The sequence below is a fragment of the Mobula birostris genome, chromosome 26 (genome assembly GCF_030028105.1).
Source record: "Mobula birostris isolate sMobBir1 chromosome 26, sMobBir1.hap1, whole genome shotgun sequence".
NCBI classification, from domain to species: Eukaryota; Metazoa; Chordata; class Chondrichthyes; order Myliobatiformes; family Myliobatidae; genus Mobula; species Mobula birostris.
The window spans coordinates 32,101,232-32,120,816 of NC_092395.1; the positions used below are offsets into that span (position 1 = coordinate 32,101,232).

Below are 19,585 nucleotides of genomic sequence, written 5' to 3' on the forward strand. Positions count from 1 at the left end.
GGGATGCTCTTCTGCTCACCACTGTTGTAACACTTAGTTATTTGAGTTACAGTCACCTTCCTGTCAGCTTGAACCATTCTCCTTTGACGTCTCTTATTAACAAGGCATCTTTGACCACAGAACTGCCGCTTAATGGATGCTTTTTGTTTTTGCACCATTCCCTGTGAACTCTAGAGACTGTTGTGCGTGAAAATCCCAGGAGATTAGCAGTTTATGAGATACTGAAACCACTCTGTCTGGCACCAACAATCATTCCATAGTCAAAGTCACTTTGATCACATTTTTTCCCCATCTTTGACCATGTCTGCATACTTTCATGCACTGAGTTGCTGCTGCACGATTGACTGATTAGATATTTGTATTAACAAGCAGGTGTTCACGTGTACCTAATAAAGTGGCCACTGAGTGTATAACAAAGGCTATGGGACCAAGCAACATCCCATCATTAATATTGAAGACTTGCATTCCAAAGCATACATTTCCAATAGTTACAACAGTGGCATTTACCTATCAATCTGGAAACTTGTCCAGCTATGCCCTCTCCGCAAAAAAAGACAAATTCAGTCTGGCAATTATCACCCAATGAATCAGACTGTCCTCATACATCAGCAAAAGTGGTGGAAGGTGTCATCAGTGGTACTGTTAAGCAGCACCCTACTCACCAATAACCTCACCTGTATGTCGCTAAAATGATTCCACCAGAACTGCTGGGCTCCAGGCCTCATGGACTAACAGCTGAATTCTAGAGGTGAGAGGTGATTGTCTATACAATATGTGTGGCAGCAATGAGCTGGTAAAAGTAAAAACAATGGGGATCAATAGGGAAACAGTCCAATGGTTGAGATTGTTGAAGGTCAATCATAACAGCTATAGCCATTATTGCAGAAGTTCCTTATGTGCTGAGCTCAACCCCCTTCAGCTGCTTGACCATTCCATCAGAAATGGCCTAGTTCTGATGAACACACAGCGTTCAATCTCATTCACTACTAACGAATACATGAATCAGCCCATGTCTACACACAGTCCAGTCTAGACAACATTCAGGCAATGGGCTGATAAGTGTTGCACTACAAAGTGCACTACAAGGGCAAGTCAAGGATTACCTCCAACAAAAGACAATTTAACCATCCAGCTTTAATATTCAAAGGCTTTATCATTGCCAAATCCCCACCAGCAACATTCTTGGAGTCATCATTGACCAGAAATTTGAAGGGGCCAACTACATCAATACTGTGACTACACATACAAATCAGAGGTTAGATATCATAATCATCCTGAGGTATCCTGACACCCAAGCCTTTCCACCAGAGACAAGTCAGCAAAGTAATGGAGTACTTGTTTCTTCCCTGGATATTGCAGATCCAACAACTCACAAGATGCTTGACACCATACAGAACAAAACAGGCCACTCAACTGACACCCAGCCACCATGGGCTCTCCATGCCAGTGGTGTACCATCCAGTAAATACACTGTATAACAGACTATTCTCAAGTTACCAAAATGCAAGAGCAATTGCATGCAGCCGTGGGAAGACTGCATCTGCAGAATTGTGTATACTTTTCATCTTCTTACCCTGGAAAGGATATACTCATCAAAAAGGGAACGCAGCAATGATTAACCTGACTGGTTCCAGGGACACAGTTTACATACAAGAAGAGACTGAGTAGACTGGGACTTCATCGATTTAGATCTCATCTGGACATACAAAATTCTTGAAGAAATTGGCAACTCTAAAACCAGAGGGCACAATTTAGGAATAAGAGATATGCTATTTAAAACTGAATAGAGAAAAAGATTTCAATTGGGGTGCTGAATGTCTGGAGTTTTCTGCCCCAGAGGTCTGTGGAGACTAAAGTGTTGAGTTCACTCAAAAGTTAAATTGTTAGATTTCTGGACATTAAGGGATACAGGAACACTGCAGGGAAATGGGACCAAGGTATTATGATAAATGGCCTACTCCTGCTCCTATTTCTTGTGTTCATGTGTTATTAATATATATAAGAAGATATAAATATAGAGGTGGAGATTTATAGAGAATAAGAAGATAGTTAAGAGTTGAAATGAAGATTGAAATCTTGTTGGATGAAAGGTCACATGAGCTGACACTAAGATCACAAACCAATGAAGATACTTTGAGACATATACTTCAGCATTTGGAGAACAAAGATTTTAAAGGGAAGCTAAAGGCGTGGAACAGGGCAAGCAGGGAATGTCTAAGAGGAATATGTAATGTGTCATTTGATTCATGTTGTCTGGACCAAATCTTCACCCCCACTACCATCCCTATAACCTGAATATTTTGCTAGGTATCCAGGATTATTTGTCTTTTCTTTGATCTAAAGAAGTCAAAGGCATCTTCCATCTGTGAACAGATGCTTAGAAGTACCAGCATCACACCTTTCTACGATATAATGATCAACTTGCTTTTGGGCAGAGTTATTGCTCCGATGCTTCAAAAGCTGATAATACAATACCACTTGTTCATTACACTTCAGTCTAATACTGTACTCTGAAATGCAAAATGTTTTCAGTACTAGTGTTATTCAAAATACAGGAGAATGTAACAAGCAGCATTGCAAAAGTGAAATGGCAAGCTATGAATTCACAGACATGGATCCATGAACTCACAGACATGAATTTGTCTGTGAGTTGTACAACATATGACCTGATGGATGATCCACAGAATGTTAGCTCTCTGACAGCTTGACCAAATGGACTATGTTTACGGAGGTACCTACAGACAGAAACAACATTTGGCATCACTGCTAAAGCCAACAATACTTTTACCAATTAATCACATGTGCTCTTTCCAGCAGAAGACAGATCAAATCAGAAGAAGCAGCCTCACCCAATTCCAACTCTGTCATCTTACAAGAATACCCAGCATACTAACTATCAATCTAGCTGGCAACTCAGTGCAGATCAAGTTCAAAACTTTAATTTCTCTTTTGGTCTACAGGATTTAAATAACTTACATATACTTTGGGCAGATTTAATATCAAAACACATATGTATAAAATAGTTATAGCAATGAAGTTCATCAAACAGAATGGAGTTTGGATAAGGTTTATTCCAGGTACTAAATTGAATTGTGAGTACATGTATCTTATTTATAAAATGGAATTAAGATAATCAGCCAAAGGCATTATAATAATTGTGATAATAAGAGTACAATGATTGGATATACAGTATATTTACAATTTAAAGCAACTGCAAACCAGATAGTTAAGACATCATACATTCAAAGAATAATGACATTAACAACATATATAGTAATTAACTACCATTGGGACAAAAACCACAGGAACGTATTCGACACCTGGTGAGGTGCCTAAAGCCTCAATTCATTTCCATGCAAAAAAGTCCTTTCTGCAAAGAGCTTGGTATAGCCTTTTCAAAAACAGTCTTTACAAAAACATATTTCAAAAATAAAACATTTGGAAATAAGTGAATGAAACATCATTGATTGAATTAATGTTTTCGTATAATAAGCTTTTTGACTCTTTCAAGTGATGGTACAAAGAGAAAGAAGCAATTACTGAACAGTTTCCATCCTCAACAAGAATTTACTCCACAAAGTTTCAAATTCAACCAACACTAAATCAATACAAAAAAGAGCTGTATTCTGTTCAAGTAATTTTAGAGTGTCATTATCAAACACTTCAGGTTTAGAGAGGATTTATAGGCAACCTCCTTTTGCCACTAGTCTTGTTCCTCATTCAATGGAACTAACAAAAGCCCATCTAAGTAATGGATTAAAATATGCTTTTACCTTCCTAAAATGTGACAAGTACTATTTTGGTATAATTAGATAAAGAGGTTTATAGAAGAGAGAACTTTTCCAAAGATTAATTCCCAAAACTTTGCATTGGAGATATAAATCAGTGCATCATGGTGATTGGATTAACATACAAACAACTCCTCAATGGGATTCTAGCTACTGATTTCTTTGTGCAAATTCAAAGGTGCTTTAAAGATAAAAGATCTTACTAAAGATTTTGCCTCATATTTTCTCTTCCTGTGTAATTTTAATTTCCACTTGAGTAATGTTCTTCCTGTACCTTATTCAAATACCCATTATTGATTTGATTCAAGAGCCCCTGTTATTTGACTATAACAGAACTGAGCCAGGCAACATACATGCTTGCCATTAAGCAGGAACAGTGTTATGAAGCATGATAAATGCCCTCTTTCAATTTAGACATTTGTGTCAAAAACTACTGTTGCTGAAGTCTATAATAAAATTAAAAAATGCTGGAAACATTCATTAGATCAGGCAGCATCTGTAAAAAGAGAAATAGTTAATGTTAGAAGTCAAAAACCCTTTGACATGTCATTCTGCCACATGTTTTCAGCATTTTTCTTTTTATTTCAGGTACTGGCAGCTCCTATTTTACCTTAACTGATTAAGTAAGGAGTGTGATCAAACTTGAAATTCTTGTTCTGCATGGTTCAGCCAGATGCTGTGTCTTTTTTGAAATCAAACTTATTTTTGGAATACTAAGAAATTAGAAGCATGCACAAATAAATCTACTAAGTGCACATAACATTAATTTTAAATGCAGAGTAGTTGATTTAGATCATGAGCTCCATTAATCCATGTGTGTAATCTTGCTCTAGATAAAATAAAATAGAAACTTTTAATTTTTACACTTAACTGGTTGCAAACACATTGCATCTTCTATTCTACCCTTTTGGGAGATTTAATTTTGAGAAATATTCTAACAGTCAAGTTTATAAAGCTGTACCATTTTCGTATGTGGATTTCCAATGCATTATTATCTCATCCAAAACATTAAATCCAGACTTACCTCCAATGAGTCTGAAAGATAGCACAGAATAGTGAGGCACATTTACATAATCAAAATAAAGAATTCTAACAAGTTCAAGAGTGGCATCTGTTTCTTGAATCCATTTAATTCATGACAACCAATCAATGAAGAAAAACAGAGCATGAGACCAGGGCTCTGGGAACAAAATTAGAGTTCTGAAAATCTTGTCATAAATATCTGTGCATCAATTAAGGCATTTTAAAACTTTGAAAAATAATAAATAAACATGTATTTGCTGAAGATCCAAATGGAGGATCTTTAAAGTAAATTGGTACAGTATTTTATGTAAAATTAGAGTTCCATTCCATTCTCAGAAGGAAAAGAGTGTCAGTTTTACAACTGGAGTACAATCTTTTGTTATCTTTCCACATCTATTAATCCAAATTTTGTGCAACTATGAAAAAAATATCTCAGCTACATTTCTACAATTTTGAGAGTGATTTTTGCCACAATGCCAATTTAGTCAATGGTTATTTTAAAAATACTTGATAACTCAAAAATGGATCAGTTTCCTAACTCTGGCTGGGCCAAGGATTCAGGGGTTGTTGGTCACCATTTGATACATTATCATGCGGCTATCCTTTAGAATACAAATGATTATTTTTTTGTATACGGGCTAACCCATCTTTTTTCACCAAGATATCAATAAATGTGCACTGAGCAACAGAAGTCAGTTGACAATGATCAGGAACAGGAAAGTGAATTGATATCCCTTCCCTTCTTGGCATTGGGATCATTGGATACTTGTATAATACCACGGCTACATTACTAGCATCAGAGCAGGAATTCATTCATCATTTCCCACCATAATTTCCCTGAACCATGTACCATTCCTTGAATTTCTGCTAACTTTATATTCAATAGAAACTTTTAATTTTTACACTTAACTGGTTGCAAACACATTGCATCTCCAATTCTACACTTTGGGAGATTTACTTTTGAGAAATATTCTAACAGTCAAGTTTATAAAGCTCAATCAAGTACAATAAGTCTGTCCAACCAATTCACTACATCTCCAAATTTCAATCAACACCTCAAAAATAAACCCAACGGAATGAGTACATCTATTGATGCACATATATATTTTGAAAACTGGCTTTGGGTGAGGATTAAATTTTTTTTAAAGTGCAGATCAAATATTAAGAATCTGCAGCAAAAAAAACGCAGAATTCCGATCCTGATTCACTTTTAACTTGGTGAACAATTAACTAAAAGATTCAAAGGGCAGCAACTTGGTTAAGTTTTGCAATTTCTATGCGTTAAGCAAAAATAAAAAATTATATCTGTAGCACATATGAATACAATTCTATAGACACTATTAAAAGCTACCAAGAAACATCTATACAATAAAACATGTTTAGTCAGCACACAGAAATTACTGAGAGAAAGGGAATTAAGTAAGCAAATTAAAGCTCAAGGTAAAGCAATATCAGAAAATTCAAGGAAATTCAATTTAATTCTACAGTTTTATATCTAAACTCCTTAGAGAGATACTTATAGAGTACCGACAATGAGGTATACACATTACCCAAATCGGCAAAAATTCTTTCAGCCAGTAGGCAGTAAAATAACAGCTTTTCAAGCATTAAGTGTTCAAAAACATCATTAACAGATTATATTGCTAAGATACTGTATATCACCAGAGGAAAGGCTGCTGCACACCACTGTACCTTTCATAGTTGATATTTCCATAAACCGGGTAAGCTTCTACCCTGTTTTCAAACTCATTCACATAACAAACAATGGGGAAGTTCTTTCCAATGTTGATAATACTGTGATTTTATTCATAACCTAGAATAAGCTCAAATAAAAAGGTTCAATTTAAGAAAGCAAAGTATTACAAACTTTTCTTAATTAAATGCTTAACTCAGAGTTAGATTTATGAAGTGAGATGTGCCAATCTCACCCCTGTCTAACCCTCAACTTGTACATTCTAGTCTGATACTTCAGATGTAATACTGACTGAAGCTACTCAGTCTTGTTTAGATAACATAATAAACCACTTTGTTTCTCTGTTCCATCAAATATAAAATACCCTAAGCAAGTGGCTTTCACAGTCTCCTAGCCAATACCTTCTCTTCAACTATAACCAACATAGTTCGCAGCACTCCTTTATTTTGCATTGCTGTTTCTACACCTTTATACACTGTCTGTTAGGGATAGTGGCATCTGGTCACACGGGGCTCGGAAGCTTTCCTTCAACTGGGCCCAGGGCAGGGACAGAAGCAAACTGGTCCAGGAAGAGGCGTGAACAGCTATTGAGGACATCCGTACCACCTGAATGGGGCAGCAGAAAGCTTGGACAAGGTGGGATGGTGCGCTGAAGCGGAACATCTTCTGTTCCAATATTTGGCAGGCAGAACCCCACTGCATCAAGTTCATGATCCAAGCTGTATACAATGTCCTGCCTAGTGCATTGAACCATTTTGCTTGAGGCAAAAGCGAGGCACCATCATGTCCTCTCTGTCCTGGAAGAGGAGCCCTGGAACACATCCTCAGCAACTGACCAAAAGCCTTGGGAGAAGGCCGCTACCGCTGGTGCTATGACCAGGTGCTGAAGGCAGTGGCAGAAAATATCTCCTTGGTCATGCACCTCTGTCAATCCAGAAAGCCCAAAGCCTTTGTCAAAGCTGGAGACCAACCACAGCCTCAGCCCAGATCACCATCAGGCTTGCTCACCACGGTGTTTGACTGGCAACCGAAAATTAATCTTGGAAAGCAGCTAAAGTTCCCTGACTTCAACACAGCATCATCACATGGTCATTCTGACAGAAACTTCAAAGCAGGTGCTTTGGGAAGACCAGACTGAAGAGACATTTGAGTGTAAGAAGGCCAAATTCCAGGAGCTGGTACAGCAATGTCAGATTCAGGGGTGGAGGGCATGTTGCAAGCCTATAGAAGTGGGGTATAGAAATTTTGCTGGCTGCTCACTCTGCAAAGCCTACTTTCTCCTTAACATTACTGAGGCTGCAAAAAGAAGAGCCATCAGGACTGTCATGGATGCTGCTCCAGATGACTATGGATCAAGAAGTGTGACCTGTGAACCAATGTTGCTGGGACACAAGCCGGGGCCTGTTCAACCCTGAGCAGATCACCTGGCCAAGGGTGTATGATGTTGAAAGACCCGAAACACCCAATGACCTCAGGTTACATGAGTAATGGTGTGACCCAGCGCATCTTAGGATCTATCTCAGCATCATACACATTGTTGAGCAAACACATGCTGATCACTTTGACAACAAGAATAATAATGAAAATTCTGCAATGAAACAGTAACCTAATAGTTGTGGTTGTGAAATATTTAGGATATTAAAAGAATGTGATAAGACTATTTTTGAAATGTTAGTGATCAATTCAGTTAAATTTACTTTTAGTTAAATTTTCAAAAGTTATAAATAGATGCAAACCAGAATTTCCAATCAAAAAGCTCTTTTTTATGCTCTCATTACCACTCTAATTCAATGAAGATATATCCACTACGTTCAATTCATCATTTGCCAAATTGGTTTAAAATAAAACCAAATCTGTATTCTGAATAAAATGCAACATTACTGCATAAAAAAAGGCCATAATGCTGAAAACCTAAAAGTGCATTTCCAATGGGTCAACAGTTTATCTTCTTATCTAACACTTGTCTTTCTACAAGTGCTTTAAACTGATAGCATCATAAATGCATTTATTTAATATTTTATGGATGATCAACAACTTTGAAAGATAATTAAAAGGTGAGGTGTGAGGTCTATAACGTGTTCAATTTCCTACTCTTTAACACTATATCACTAATAACTTGCAGTAAATACAAATAATTTACAAACACAGACACAAACGTGAAATGAGAGATGAAGAGTGCTGTAGAGTTTTATCAATACTGGTGTTCTCTGGTACATTATTATTCATTTTAGTTCTGGAATCAAAGAGACAATAAATGAAAACTGTTGAACAAAATTTATCATATATTTTTTCAGTCTCCTTAAGCTTGTGTGTTCAAAGTTTAGATAATTTTTGGAACTTCACAAAAGTAATTTTAAAATGTGCATCAGGTATTCTATGACAAAAAATATAGTAAGTGGTATATTCATTGGAGACTAAGTTTTAATACTAGCTGCTGTAATCATATATAGTGTTCTTTAGCTGCCTAACTCACCAAATGATTATGGAAAGACACAATGGGAGATGCAGTGTCCTAGCTTTAATATACAAAGGAGCCCTAACAAACATTAACCAATGAAACATAAAGGCATGTTTGATGAAGAAATTTCTTAATTCCCTAACTCATTCTATACCAAAGCCCAAACCATATTAAGATTAGATTATACAGCAAAGATTCAAATCTTCTACTATACAAAGCATATTGAATAACAGTTTTCTACTTTCCTCCCTCATTAATGAGTACCATAGCTTCAATTCTCCATTGGGAACATTTTTACTTCCTCTTATCCCATTTGGAAAACATTATTCTGCTTCAATATTGCAAATTTGACCTCAGAAGGTATTCCATTTAGTGAAATTCTCCGACTAAGCACTTTACTATGAGTGCTGAAAGCTGACTGCAGTGTTACTAACTGTATCACAAATGAGTGATCTTGAAAAACATGCAGGTTTTTTGGTGCTCAGAAGTGTCATTTAGTAAAGCAAGCACAAAACTTCCCAAAAATCAATGCCATAATAGTGTTAGAATGTGTCAATTTGTTGCAAATCACTGATATGAGACCAGCATTACATCCTGTATACAAGTCAAGAAATACTTCAGCAGATTCTTCTTAAATGTGGAAGTTCCAAACATCTACAATTCAAAACTCAGCAACCGCCATTTAAACTTTCTGATTTCCTCCAGGGCTCAGATTTCTGTTTTGTCACTTCATTTATAAACAACATTCACAAGAAATAAAGATCTCCAAACCTATTTTACTTAGTGCTGACCGACCCAATAACTGGCTACTGTGCAATGCCGAGGCCATATCTCTCAAAGTAAAAGCAGTTCAACACATTGTAACCTTAAGTCATTTTTTAAACATGGTAGAACAAATGATTGTCTAATTTCAAATTCCAATGGTCCCATTCCATAAATTTCAATCTTATAATGGAATAACAATACTATCCAAATGAGTGGAGCTAATATGACGTTTCAAAACCCCACTCTTTATTGGGAATGCATTTAGATGCAGGCTGCATATATACTGTCTCCTGAGAGTGCTGCAAATGAAGTTTGCGTCTTGTGAGTATTCCATGAAATTAAACAAGTTGTTGTTTTGTCATTCCTTGCTGAGATTATAAAGCACATTTCAAGGACTGTAGACTTTATGAATTGTCATTTTTTTATGGTTCTCTGTGTCAATGAATTTACACAATTGTTTCACTAGAATCTTTCCTCACAAGCTTTGAAGAGAGGAGAGAATGCTGAGCGATATTCTTCTGGTCTGCAGCCATCAATCGGACCTTTTGGTTTGTCCTTCGCCACTCTGAGTAAAGCTGGCAGTGATAGCGGAATGAAACCTTTGGGCAAAAATCAACATGTATTATTCTTAAAGGTACTGTTATTCTCCCAGTGCGATTCCATTATCTTGCACAGCCTATGTTTTCCTTCCTTTGAACAGTAGAGGTGCTGGGTGGTGGTGGTCTGGTGGGAGATGGGGATGGGTTATCGGTGGTTTTCTGGATATCAGAATGGATAGCCATTTGGTGACCTATTTTACTATTTGGTGAATATTAAGCAAAACCAATTGTGTCTTTACTGGCCAATTGTACCAGATAAACTAAATAGCAATTAGCCAATTTAACCTAGATCAGCAATTGATGCAAGGGTGTCCCCACCAAACCCCAAGACAGGAAATAATTTTCTGCAATTATTCCAGATTCTGAAGTTTACTTCAGTTGTCAGTTTACTTTTCTCACATCAATTATTTACCAAATCAGGAAAATGAGATATTTGCCTTTAAATAGCTTGCCAATGAGTTTTTAAATCCAGATATAAGACACAAAAATTATACCTATTTCATTTTAAATCCATATATATTTGCCAATGGAAACAATCTAAATATTGGTTTCATATTTACAGATTCAGAGAAAAATGGCCATCAGCATCAAGTAGTGGATCATGCATCACCATACTAGACCGGAGTGGCAGTTCCATATAGGGCTGCTGCAAGCCACACTGCAGATTGCTAGGGGTGTTTCCCTAGAGGAACAACTAACAACCACAACTTTGTAAGTGACTTTCCAGATCTATGCTCCTGACACTTAGAATGACAACAGCAGCAGATGTGTGGAATGATACCAATTTCAAGTTCTTCTGCACATGGAAGTCTTTGGCTCACCATTGTGCCAGGAAGTCTACAGTTCAAAGTTTAAGGTAAATTTATTGTCAAAGTACATATATATCATCAGATAAAACCCTGAAATGCCAAAGAGCATAGTGAACACATTTCCAACCTCACAGTGGAACTCTGGACCAGATACTATTCTTGCCAGTAGGGATGGTGTAAATCCAAACACATGGAGCAGGTTTCTGCTTTTACTATCTACAAGACCACACATTAGGAACATGGTGAAATGTACAGTGAGAATGATTAGAAAGTACAGAACGCTACATGATGCGGTTATAACTAGGTTTCCTTTATTCAGTGCAGGTGTGTAACTTCAGCCATTTCATGGGGATGAGCCTGAATTTATTATTATAGACAATAACTTCCCTGCCGCACATATCCTTGCAGAAGACTTCATATTAATCTCTTTATCAATTATGAGGCTGAGGATAGAGGTGTATGCAGCTTCACTCTCTTCCACCCACCATGTACGTGCTTCTGCTCTCACACACTGAATAGATTTAAATCGACTTACAGTATGCTTCAGCCAAGCGTGGACATGTAGACTTCAAGGTGCATGGACATCATTTTATAACTCTGGGCAAATGACTAGAAAAAGATGTGATGACCAATTATAGGGCAGCAGTAGTTCTGGTTTCCCCTCTCTGTGTTTCTAAAATAATGTGTTAGAAATGACTGCACTCCAGGATATAATGTAAAAATACAATGTTGCTTCATGTTAAACAATCTGCTATTGTTGAATACAAAGTCTTAGAAACACACAAACTGCAACTGTGGTTGCTGTGTACCATAGTTGAGTTTGCATTGATTTAATCAAATCTGACTTTTAATCCTTTTCAGTGTGTTAGGACAAGATGAGTGCCAGGCAAGTAATAGGAGACTGCACCTTCAGTGACTCGATTACAACAATCCGAGCCCATGACAAATGGCTTTTAGCATGCAAATTGGGACTCACTAACATACAGTGGCATGCAAAAGTTTGGGCACCCCTGGTCAAAATTTCTGTAACTGTGAATAGCTAAGCGAGTAAAAGATGAACTGATTTCCAAAAGGCATAAAGTTAAAGATGACACATTTCAACCTTTTCTGCAGTATATAGATGTAAACATGTCTGCTACACTAATAAGGACATTTGTACAGGATGTTGTGGAGATGTCTACATTTTGATGGAAGTGTTCTGATACCTGATATCTGTGAGGGGAAGAAATGTACATGTAAGTGTATCTGGAAATTTAAAGTTTTGTTATGCTGAGCAAAAATAAATAAATAAATAAAAGATGACACATTTCTTTTAATATTTTAAGCAAGATTACTTTTTTATTTCCATCTTTTACAGTTTCAAGATAACAAACAAGGAAAAGGGCCCAAAGCAAAAGCTTGGGCATCCTGCATGGCAGTACTTAGTAACACCCCTTTTGGCAAGTATCACAGCTTGTAAGTGCTTTCTATAGCCAGCTAAAAGTCCTTCAATTCTTGTTCGGGGGATTTTCCCCCATTCTTCCTTGCAAAAGGCTTCTAGTTCTGTGAGATTCTTGGGCCGTCTTGCATGCACTGCTCCTTTGAGGTCTATCCACGGATTTTTGATGATGTTTAGGTCGAGGGACTGTGAGGGCCATGGCAAAACCTTCAGCTTGTGCCTCTTGAGGTAGTCCATTGTGGATTTTGAGGTGTGTTTAGGATCATTATCCTGTTGTAGAAGCCATCCTCTTTTCATCTTCAGCCTTTTTATAGACGGTGTGATGTTTGCTTCCAGAATTTGCTGGTATTTAATTGAATTCATTCTTCCCTCTGCCAGTGAAATGTTCCCCGTGCCACTGGCTGCAACACAAGCCCAAAGCATGATCGATCCACTCCCATGCTTAACAGTTGGAGAGGGGTTCTTTTCATGAAATTCTGCACCCTTTTTTCTCCAAACATACCTTTACTCATTGCAGGCAAAAAGTTCTATTTTAACTTCATCAGTCCACAGGACTTGTTTTCAAAATGCATCAGGCTTGTTTAGATGTTCTTTTGCAAACTTCTGACGCTGAATTTTGTGGTGAAGACGCAGGAAAGGTTTTCTTCTGATGACTCTTCCATGAAGGTCATATTTGTGCAGGTGTCGCTGCATAGTAGAACAGTGCACCACCACTCCAGAGTCTGCTAAATCTTCCTGAAGGTCTTTTGCAGGCAAACGGGGGTTTTGATTTGCCTTTCTAGCAATCCTACAAGCAGTTCTCTTGGAAAGTTTTCTTGGTCTTCCAGATCCCAATTTGACCTCCACCGTTCCTGTTAACTGCCATTTCTTTATTAAATTACGAACTGAGGAAACGGCTACCTGAAAACGCTTTGCTATCTTTTTATAGCCTTCCCCTGCTTTGTGGGCATCATTTATTTTAATTTTCAGAGTGCCAGGCAGTTACTTAGAGGAGCCCATGGCTGCTGATTGTTGGGACAAGGTTTGAGGAGTCAGGGTATTTATAAAGCTTTGAAATTTGTATCACCCGGCCTTTCCTAATGATGATTGTGAACAAGCCATAGCCCTAACAAGCTAATTAAGGTCTGAGACCTTGGTAAAAGTTATCTGAGAGCTCAAATCTCTTGGGGTGCCCAAACTTTTGTATGGTGCTCCTTCCCTTTTTTTCACTCTAAAATTATACAAAACAAAAATAATACACTAAACTTGCTTAAAATATTGAAAAAAATGTTTCATCTTTAACTTTATGACTTTTGGAGATCAGTTCATCTTCCACTCACTTAACTATTCACAGTAACAGAAATTTTGACCAGGGGTGCCCAAACTTTTGAAATGCCACTGTACATTGTTACTACCAAGATTATTAGAGGGAAATATTTTTAAAACAAGAGATTAACCAGAGGGAACCCAATTGAACACAGCACTATAAGAATAAACTTACTTGGAACATAACATTTGCTAAAGGGTTTCTCCAAGAACAGGTCTTCGGTTCATTATGTAGAGGCAATAGTGTATGCTCACATTATGGAAAATACTGTACATGCCTGTGCCCTAGTACACAATCTCCCAACACACATTTCTGAGTACTGTTTCAGTGATAATTTTGAAATCAGCTGGGAGATTCGCAGTTTGAAAGTCCCAAAGGAACCATGCAAAAATGCAGTTGCAGTCATCTTTAAAAGACATAGTCATGATCTGTGAGGAAGTTCCTTGGTTTGATATGGCTAAGAACTCCATATGCTGGCTCATGAGTAATTCAACTTTGACCACATAGTTCAGCTGCTTTAGAAGGAATCACAATGAGTCATGATGTGTTCACCAGGATATGAATAGATGAGACTATTATAAACACACGAAAATGAAAACACGTAATAGCACATAATATACCTAAATAAGGTAGCTATTGTGACTGTAGTCAGAGAAAATCTTTCCTTCAAACCAGTCTTCAAGTTATTCTCAGTACAGATAACTACGTTTAAATTTTAGCAGTCTATCAGCCTTATCAGGTTTAGCAATTTAGTTGATGTCTAACAAAGCCTTAATAATATTTATGTAGAAGGAATCCTCACTGGGGACGAGTTGTTCATAGCTTTGTTTCTTTACTGATAATGATAAACAAATGATTACCATCATATGTCTCCTTCATGGTAGGGCTCATTAACAAATTGAGAAGATGATGCCATGAGAGCTGCAGTTTCATAACTGGCTAATAAATTAGTGGATCTGGTGTCCTCATGGTCACTTCCAAACTGTTCAAAGCAAGGAGTGTGGACACTGGACATGGTCTGGTTAAGCAAGTATAGGTTACATCTGCTGTAATTGAAATTGAAACTCCCAGTGAAGCAATGCAATATGATTAGAGCACCTTCAACAGAAATTGCCAAAGTGGCTTTCAGGTAGGCTGTCTTTACCTCAGATACACCTTCTTTGACTGGAGCCAAAAGTTTAAGTTTCTTCCCATTATTTTTGAACTTTTAGACATACCTTGAAAGAAAGAATCTCCCTTCACTATTATTGTCAACATGCTCCTTCTTTATTGAGCAAAATGCTTTCACCTCCTGCTCCTGCTATTGCTAAAGGTTTTATAATGCTCATCCACACATTAAGGTTGAGAAGCCACTATTTCTGCCTGTTCTTGCCCCACGGAACTTATCTCCCTATACCTCGACTCCATCCCATCTCCATTTCTCCAGTCCCTTTCCACCTATATCTGGGACATCTCACCAGCCCTCCAGCATTTGGAAAAGTTCTAATTCCCCAGCCCCAACTCACCTTCACTACACAGTCTTCATACACCTTAATTCTTCCATCAGGAAGGTCTAAAAGCTTTTTTCTACAACTACCCAGACAGAACAGAGATAAAGTTCCCCTTGTCTTTACCTTCCACCCTATGACCCTCAGCATCCACTATACCATCCTTCATTGTTTCTGCCAGCTGCAACATGTATCTCCTCCAACCCTGATTACTGCATTCAGTACTTCCAGTGTGGCCTCCTCTACATCAGTGAGACCAAACACAAACTGGGTGACCAATTCACAAAACACCTTCGCTCAGTCTGCAATGGGCATCCCAAGCTCTCATCTGCAGACCGTTTCAAACTCCTGCCCATTCCCACAATAGCTTGTCCATCTCTACTGCCAAGATGAAGCCCTACGCAAACAGGAGGAGCACCAACTTCTGTCGGGATAATTTATAATCCACCAGCATGAATACCATATTTTCCAGTTCTTGGTACCTTTCCCTTCTTTTGTCGTCATCTCTTTCCTCCTTCCCCTTCCAATCCTCCAGTTCTCATTTTTGGTCCACTTTCCCATCCCCCAGCCTCTCCATCACCCATCTTTATCCCCTTCCTTCTCCTGGCTCCATCCATCCACTTCACACACAGGTTTCCATCCACTCCCATCTGGTTCTAACTGTCTTTCACCTCTCCCTTCTCCTCTAATGGTTCCCATTCTCATCTACTTATCCAAATCCAGCTTTGTGTTTTGTGTTCTTGCTCAGCTTCCTCCAGGAGGTGTCCCCGATCTACATCTCCTCTCCCTCATCTTGCTCCAACTTTCCCATCCCCCCTTTTCATCTCTTTTTGATTGTCTCCATTTATCACTCACCAGCCAGAGTCTTCCAACTCCACACTCCATCAACTTAGAATCCTTTCATTCCACCCCCTTTTCCCTTGCTCTACTGGCCATCTCATCTCCCCACTCTCAGTCCTGATGCATAGTTTCAACCCAAAACATTAACAATCCCTTTCATCCCACAGATCTTGCTCAACCCACTAAGTTCTTCCTGCAGATTGTGTGTTGCTCCAGATTTCAGCATCTGCAGTTTCTTGTGCCTGAGAATAAATGCATCATGCAAGCTCCCCAGAAACAAAGCACAGCATCAACCTTGAGAAACTTCTTCTCATGCTTATAGACAAGTTGGCCATTAAGGTAGTGATTGATCAAGTGAATGAAGTAGAGATCCAGCTTTAGTTAGGGAGCCACAAGCCACCAATTCAACAGCAATTCACACTCTGTGAACCTTTAGAAAGTTCAAAAACCTTGTAAATCTACATGCCTGTTCCAAATAATAGTTTCTGCTCCAGGTAAAAGAGAGAACATTGGTGGTCCAACAGGAGTTCTGCGCTGCACATTGGGAAAGATGACAAAGTTCACCTGCCACAGCCTGGAACCATCCAGTGGGTAGGCAGTTTAGAATGAACTGCAGACTTTGCCTTCATAGGCTGAGCAGTTCACACGTGGGCGAGTGTAGCAAGAGCTGTCTCAAGAAGATTACCGATCAGTACTGCCTTTGAAAAGAGCTTTCCAGCTTTGCTCCCGGAGTAGAAGTGTAATCCCAGGTATTTCCAGGGGTATACAGTCTTCAGTCCTTCTATCCAGTTCTCCTCTCTCTAAATTTTGACTGCCTAGGATAACTCGCCTCTAGCCATGCAGCACATCCAGTGGCACAGTCTCTGAAGTAGTCAAACTGATAACTGGAAACTTGACACTGCAGCTGATCAAAAGCTGTTTTCTAAGATCAATTCTTATTTGATCTATTTTAATGCTGCCTATCAGGAATATTAAAAAAAAACGTTCTTTTGTTTCTCCTGTGAGATCTTTGGAAAGGTATTGGATGATGACATGGTTTACAGAACCATGCACCTTCTGTTTAGTATTAGTAGAGCACACATGATAATTTAGAAATGGTGCATGGGCAAAGATTATAAATGGTTATATCTATGACTGCAGATCAGGATCCAATAGGTGAAAATCCAAAAATCTCCAGATACTATGAAACTGAAATAAGAATAAAATGTCGGAAAAACGTCAATGTATCCTGAAGTTTTAAAAAATGCTTTAAATACTCTGCAAGTCAAACAGCATCTGTGGAGAGGGAATCAGAGTTAACATTTCAGATCAATGACCCTTCATTATGTTGCCACAGATGCTGCCTGACCTGCAGTGTATTTAAAGCATTTTTTTTAAACTTCCGGATACATTAGATGTTTGTTAATGTATTTGATGAGTTTCACACACTATGCAGCTTGCTAAAAATAAATTACTATTTTGCAATAGTTAGAATTCTGAAAAAGGGAATATTCTATTAATCTTTGCTGCAGCAACTATAAATGATTTTTTAAATCCCCAACGCTAGGCTAAAAATACTTAAATTAAAGTCCCTTTATAGGCTTGAAGTAGTGAGCCAAGCTATGTTTTCAAAGGAAACGTACTGAAAGCAGAGCAGATTCGTTTTTATGAATTGCTTCTTGAACTTGAACCAACATTGCATGGATGCCTTTATTGCCCACTTCTTAATGACTGGTATAGTTCTTCTTCGTTTTATTTTGAAACAGATCCCCAATTCAAAAATATGATATCATCTTGATTTCATATTTCTTTGAGGATATTGGAAGGACAGTTGGAAAGACAGGTAGAGTGCTGAAAGATGGAATTTAATCCAGACAATTGTGAGGTAATGCATTTGACGAGGAGAAGATGGCGACACAATGCAGCGCACGTGGACTCTCCGGTGAATGACATCTGTAATCTGTCAAGTAGGGGACCGTGCACAATTTTGATTTGATGGAGACAGGCGTGACAGTACGGAGGAACATCTGGAGAAACTTCTGAAATGCCCGCTTCACTGCCACTGCTACTGTGTGGTAACCGGAATCTCCGGAGCAGAAGGCCCCGAATCCTCGGCTTTGCTTGTTTCAGCAGCCGGGGCTAGGTCAAAGGCACTCGGGAGGCTGTATTGGGGGGCTGGTCGGAGGCTCGAAGTTTTCAGATGGACGGACTCGGTGTCGGCTGCTTCCAAGGCATCGGCAGTTGTCAGTGCCTTGGCGGTTTATGGCAGGGAGTTTCTCCCTTTGCCGCTTGCTATTGGGGACTTGGGAGTCGATCGGGACTTGAGACTTTTTCTTACCATGCCCATGGTCTGTCCTTTATCAAATTATGGTACTGTTTTGCACTGCTGTAACTATATGTTATAATTATGTGGTTTTGTCAGTTTTAGTCTTTGGTTTGTCCTGTTTTCTGTGATATCACTCTGGAGGAACATTGTATCATTTCTTAATGCATGTATGCATTTCTAAATGACAATAAAAGAGGACTGAGTGTTCTCATAATCTAAATACTAACAAGACATGCAAGTTAACCAGCAGAAACTTCAGGAGTGTTGATGTACAGGAGGACCTTGGGCTGCATGTAGCTAAGGTAGGGAAGAAAGTATTCAGCATGCTCGGTTTCATGGACCAAGAAACTGAGTATAAGACTTGGGATGCTATGTTGCATTTGTTCAAACATTGGTCAGGCCTCACTTGGAGTGTTGTGCAGAGCTCTGGTCAAGAAGCTACAAGGTGGATGTGGTAGCATCAGGAAGAATGCAGAAGAGATTCATCAGGATGTTACACCTAGAATGGAGGGCTGTGGCTGTGGTTATATGGAGAGTTTAAATAGACTGGGTTTATTCTCACTAAAAACTCAGCTGAGGAATGTTTATAAGATGACGGGGGGCATAGACTTAGTCAAAATCTTCTTAGGGCAGAGGAATCTAAAACTAGAAGACACATGTTAAAGATGAGAGAGGAAAAATTTAAAGATCTTAGGAGCAAGTATTTCCATTCAGAGGATGGAGGTTAGATAAGTAAACTAACAGAAGAAACAGTAGAGCCAGATGCTATAACAATGGTTAGATGGCATTTAGACAGGTACTTGCATTGGAAAGGAGTAGAAGGATACAAGTCTAATCCAGGCAAATGGAATTAGCATAGAGAGGCATCACAGTCAACATGGACAAGGTGGGCAGAAGGGTCCATTCCTACACTGCACAATTCTATAACTCAAAAGACAGATTCATCATCTATCCAACTATTGTGTTACTTTTTTAAAAATTCTGCATTCAATCTCCAAGATGTATTACAAAAGACAAAGTAGACCTTTTAATATAAATGAAATGGGAGCCTAGACTAGTAACAAATCTATTAAA

At 38.4% G+C, this 19,585-nt stretch overlaps 1 protein-coding gene and 1 long non-coding RNA gene across 8 annotated transcripts in view; one reads left to right on the forward strand and one right to left on the reverse strand.

Moving 5' to 3' along the window:
* Positions 1 to 3,042: 3,042 nt before the first annotated feature.
* The window catches only part of marchf2 (membrane-associated ring finger (C3HC4) 2), an 87,037-nt gene continuing 70,494 nt past the window's right edge, over positions 3,043 to 19,585 (reverse strand). For 5 of the 7 annotated variants that reach the window (XM_072244670.1, XM_072244665.1, XM_072244669.1 and 2 more), the window contains one exon: positions 9,282 to 10,326. In XM_072244670.1, coding sequence (XP_072100771.1) covers positions 10,174 to 10,326 — 153 coding nt within the window. In that variant the 3' untranslated portion in view covers positions 9,282 to 10,173. Of the gene's footprint in view, positions 4,618 to 9,281; positions 10,327 to 11,670; positions 11,745 to 19,585 lie in introns of those variants that run through there. The other 2 variants (XM_072244672.1, XM_072244671.1) reach the window with 2 other exon arrangements.
* On the forward strand, positions 8,773 to 18,749 carry LOC140188419 (uncharacterized). The gene is made up of 3 exons (XR_011883311.1): positions 8,773 to 10,361; positions 10,889 to 11,182; positions 17,952 to 18,749. It is a non-coding gene; the product is annotated as an uncharacterized lncRNA (long non-coding RNA).